Source organism: Apium graveolens, chromosome 1, assembly GCF_009905375.1.
Source record: "Apium graveolens cultivar Ventura chromosome 1, ASM990537v1, whole genome shotgun sequence".
Taxonomy (NCBI): domain Eukaryota; kingdom Viridiplantae; phylum Streptophyta; class Magnoliopsida; order Apiales; family Apiaceae; genus Apium; species Apium graveolens.
In genome coordinates this window covers 86068777-86073539 of record NC_133647.1, presented here as the reverse complement: position 1 = coordinate 86073539, position 4763 = coordinate 86068777, and the positions used below count along the sequence as shown (strand labels likewise).

At 36.8% G+C, this 4763-nt stretch overlaps 1 protein-coding gene across 1 annotated transcript; it reads right to left on the bottom strand.

Moving 5' to 3' along the window:
* Positions 1-628: 628 nt before the first annotated feature.
* On the bottom strand, positions 629-3492 carry LOC141684060 (uncharacterized). Its single transcript, XM_074488926.1, has 3 exons — positions 3061-3492; positions 1550-2108; positions 629-1428 (listed from the first exon to the last, which is right to left on the bottom strand). The coding sequence occupies exons 1-3, from the start codon at positions 3490-3492 to the stop codon at positions 629-631; spliced, it is 1791 nt and encodes a 596-aa protein (XP_074345027.1).
* Between the last annotated feature and the right edge of the window lie 1271 nt (positions 3493-4763).

Below are 4763 nucleotides of genomic sequence, written 5' to 3'. Positions count from 1 at the left end.
GATCTCTTTGGAAATCCTTTGGTGTTCTTTGAAATTGCGCCACCATTTGACTTTAAAGGACCGAACAATATATGACTGTATTTGGTTGAAATGAATTTTAAACTCTCAACAACAGACCAATGGAAGAAAGAAATTTGAACATAACATTAAAAGAGGAGGAAAACGTCTTTTGTATTCTGTGGGTTGAAGTGTGTTTTGAACAGTTTTAGACATTCAGATGCATTTGGAGTAAGAATTTCTTCAATTGCTCAGAAGAAATCCCACCATTGAAGGAACCAAACAGGGAGTTCCTAAACTTGGATTTTGGTGTTGAAATAAAACAACCAGGAATGACTATTCTTCTGATTTTGGATAAAGAATGAATTATGCCATGCTTGCTGGTAATCCCAGTAGGAATATGAGGAGCAGTGGTTTAATTATCTTTTGAAGTTTGAAGGAAAAAAATTTGGATGGTGGAGTTCTTGGCCCCATTGACTTGGGTGGATGACCTTTTGTATTTGACATTTTGTGTATGAAGACATTGAGTGTTGTCTCTGCAATCAGAAGAAACAGAAGTATCCATATTCATGATAAACTCTGGTGCTTTACTCTTGTCAGACAATACTGCAGGTCCGGGATTCAAATGTTGTTAAACTTGATCATTCGGGAAGATAGACTTTCCTTCTTTCAGCACTGTTTCGGACCTTGCAGCTTGCTTATTGGAAGATACAAGATCTTTTGGAATAAGAAAATCATAACCAGTGTGCCTCCGTAGTACAGGAACTTCTTTCTTCTCACGATCACATTCTTCAAGCCATATGGTTTTCACAACAGATATAACACCAGCAGCTGCATGGCCCCTTGCTTCATCTTTCTCAATTTCCGAGGGAGTTCCAACAACTATGTGCGTTAAATTTTTATTTAGTGACATATAGCGAGAACCTCCACCTCTGCGGATCATGCTGACTAACTTACGCATTTCTAAAGCTTCAAACCCAACAAGAGAAATCCTACAATCTGATAAGTACAAATCATTGTCATCTTTTTGAGAGTCATCTGCAACACAACCATCAAAATTTGTATCATCATCATGGAGAGTAGCAGGTTCTCCAACATCCTCCTTTTTAACATTGTCAGGGTCGTCAGGAAATTTTGAAGACATATTCTGTGAGAGAGTAGCTTCGACATCCGAACCCACCAGGCCACTATATGTAGGAGTTCTTAAGTTTGCATCTGTGTCAAGGGAAGACAAGCTGCATATAGAAGGTTTACCAAGCTTTTCTTGGCTATGTTGTACCTTCAAGGAAAACTTAGAAGTACTGGTAGTAGTAGCCTGAACATCATATATTTTCTCGCTAAGACATGCTTTTCTAGAAATAGACTGGTCAAACCATTTTATGGTAACAATATGAATGTGGCCCCATCTCTTGGCAACTTTGTATTTATCACCTTCAGGAACATCATAGACTAGGTGTGTGCACTTCTTGTTCAGTTCAGCAGAATATGTGCCACCATTTTGATTGACTAACTTCTCCATCTCCTTCCGCTCATTTATTCGCTATTTGTCAACCTGCAGGAACTTTAGTGACACATATTATTAATCCTGAGAATGGAAGAACCCTGAATGAATCCTGTGGAACAACACGATGCTGTTTCCAACATTGATATAGCCAACTTATAGTAACAATCAGCTTGAGAGTCTTTACAGCCCACTTGTATTTTGCAGCTAGGACACTCTTTACAATTACAAAGCTAACATCTAATAATGCTTTCATGTGCAGCGCACCTCCCATTGCTGTCACCAATTTACCAATCTGATTCTTCTCCTCCAAGTCAAAACTAGATGCTAATACTCTGACCCCATTTAGTGCGAGAGAACACGTGTACCCTTGTTTAGGCAGCACCCGACGTTCTTTTGCACATGAAAGTACATATTGAGGACCTAACAGATTACATCCCTTACTTTGAAGATCCTCGAACTTCTCATGATCATTAGATGAGATAACTTGACAATCATTCGATCCATTACACGACGGATCGCAACAAAGGAAGATATCAGCTCCGTTTTGCTTAAGAAGAATATAATAAGTTAGAACCTCGTGAGAACACTCATAGATCTGCTCCACTATCTATAAATATTTTTTGTTTTAGGAATTTATATTTTTTATATTCTACATCTGCTTCTATTCCGTATGAGCCTGCTCCCATTTCCCGTACCATAGCTCTTAATCCTAGTTTTTAATCCTTTTTAACCTTCTGTTGTACCCTATATTCTTGATACAACTGTGATAGAATATTTAAAGTCAAAATTAGAACGATCTAGATTAAGTTTTAGAAAATAACAAAATCTATAATGTTAAAGATCTTTCTTTATTTTCATCTCCAAAGGAGCTTGGAGAGCGTTAAGGATAATAGGGTAAGGGTGAGTAGGACGTTGATTCCTCTGTCTTCAGAGGAGGAATTGTGAGAGGAAGAAGAGCTTGTTGCAATCTTATCTATTTAAAGAGGTTCATCATTTTCAGATATTTCAGATTTCTCAGAGTCGGAAGATTCAAGGAGTAAAGCCGAGATTTTGTTGGATAGGCTTTCTTCTATGTTTAACTCTTGTATTTTCCTATTAAGTCTGCAGAATCTAGATATATGTCCCTTTTTTCCGCATTTGTAACAAGTTATATCTTTATTGGTTGGTTTAGTAAATCTATTTTTGTTGAAAGGTTTTTTGTTGTAGGAAGGTTTATTGTTATTATTAAAGGAAGGTTTATTATAGAACGGTTCTGTTGATTTTTTGTAGAAATGTTTAGACTTTGTGAAAGACCTTTTCTGATAAGGTCTTTGATATGGCTTGCATTCGCCATCATATTTTGTTTTTGAATAGCTTTTGTTGGGATTATAGTCAAACTGTTGACAGAAAGTATCTAATTCCTCCTTTGTTCTTTTCATTTCCCATTTGAGATGTGTTTAGAGTTTTAAATCTTGACAAATCTTTAGGCCTTCTCGTTGTGTCTGGCTTATGAGTTGGCCATATGTCAGGTTTTTGTAAGGTATCGGGCTTCCGTGTTCAGTTATTAAAGAGGTTCTAACTCTTTCACCGAGTAAGGTTGGAAGTCCGGCTAAGAATTTTTCCTTCCAATTTGCATGGTTCGAGTCTTCTCTAAGCATGACTCTGGTAAGGAAAGTAGTTTTATATCTTTGGAAATCACTAAGTTTTTTACATTTGAGATTATGTAAAAGGTCAGCATTTTTATCTCTCAGGTGAGAAGGGTCACCAATGAAGTGGTGTGTTATGACTAGAATGAGTTGTGCTACTGCTCCTTGGATAGGGTTTTTTTGTTCATCTAAAATGGGTTTTCCCTCTTCATCGTCCCTAATGGAATTTAGGATTTCAAGATGATTTTCAGGGGTAATGTGATAGTCCCACCAACCTTTTAATTGGCTAGAGAACCCTGCTATGAAAAATTCAGCTATAGCTTTGTCCGGGGTTCCTATTTGGGTTGTATAAGCATTGGATGCCATGGTCATTTGTTGTAAATGATTTAGAATGTTATATTCAGACATTCCGTCTATATTCCATTCATAAACAGAGGATGCATTGAATTTAGACTGGGTTAAAATTTCAGATCTATTTTTAACTCCAATGTTTGGGGCTGTGAATTTTGGAATCATTTGTCGGAGGTCATAAACTTGGGGTATTTCATTAATGAAAGCATCTTCATCTAAGCCATAAGGGAGTTATAATATTTTTACCTACTGTTTCTCTGTTCTTAGTTATCAACTTTTATAGCTAAGCCCTTGCCGAGTCATTTTGCCTAGTTTATCAGTTATAAGTCCATAGGAGGCATTAAATCCATTTTCTCTAGGATTGTAAGCAAAAGCTTAGGCTACGTCTTTTTTGAACCAAGAACATGAATTCTGTATTCTACAGAACTACATCTCTTTCAAACTCTTCCACTAGTACGTCAGACTCAAGAAATATTACACATAGTGAGGAAACCAACGTCGAAAACCTCTAAAAAGCAATAGAGCGTTGGGACATCCCAAAAATCCCAAAAGGCCAAGTTTATGATACAAAATGGTATAGTTCAAGTTCTTCCATCAAAACCGAAGAAAGGGACATACACCTATCAAAATCATTTGAAACAATTCACCTTCTCACCAAAAGTTCCCTAGAAAAACTAGCAAAATCATACAATTACATCCATATAGGTCTAGTCAAAGTAGGAATTAAGCCCTTAACCAAAGAAGGATTAGATACCTCAATATTATCCATTTTAAGAGATGCTAGATTCCTTGAGTTCAATGACTCTCTGTTAAGTTCCATAGAATCAAGTTTATGTAACGGACCCATCTCTTTTAGTTGCCATCCAAATTTATCCATTTCTCTTAAAGACAGAAATGTTATCCATAGCATGACACTCTAAGTTAAAACTCACAACTATAAAATGTTAGAAGGATCAATTCCGGTTACTTTAATCTTTCGAATTCATTACAAAGCAATAATGTCCATTGGTGATGATTGGCATAAAAATGCTTTCGTCAAAGGAGAAACCATCCTTCTTCAAACTGACCTTTCAAGGTCTAACACAGTTATTCCTCGATCCATAAAATGGCATGACATTTCCCTTCCCACTGAATGGGTTTTAGAAGGGGTAGCTCACCCTAGATTACCGGAAAGATTAGAACCAAACACACAAATACACCAAGTTCACCAAGATGATAATGGAAGAGTCACTCTTACATTTGATCGATCATCCCGAGCCCCTTTTATTAGTTCTCGATATTCTGAT

Coding starts and splice junctions, on each gene's coding strand:
- LOC141684060 (XM_074488926.1), bottom strand. CDS start 3,492: ATGGCATCCAATGCTTATACAACCCAAATAGGAACCCCGGACAAAGCT. Junction 2,109..3,060: donor CAACCTTACTCGGTGAAAGA/GTTAGAACCTCT, acceptor AAATATTTATAG/ATAGTGGAGCAGATCTATGA. Junction 1,429..1,549: donor TGTCACTAAAGTTCCTGCAG/GTTGACAAATAG, acceptor ATGTTCCTGAAG/GTGATAAATACAAAGTTGCC.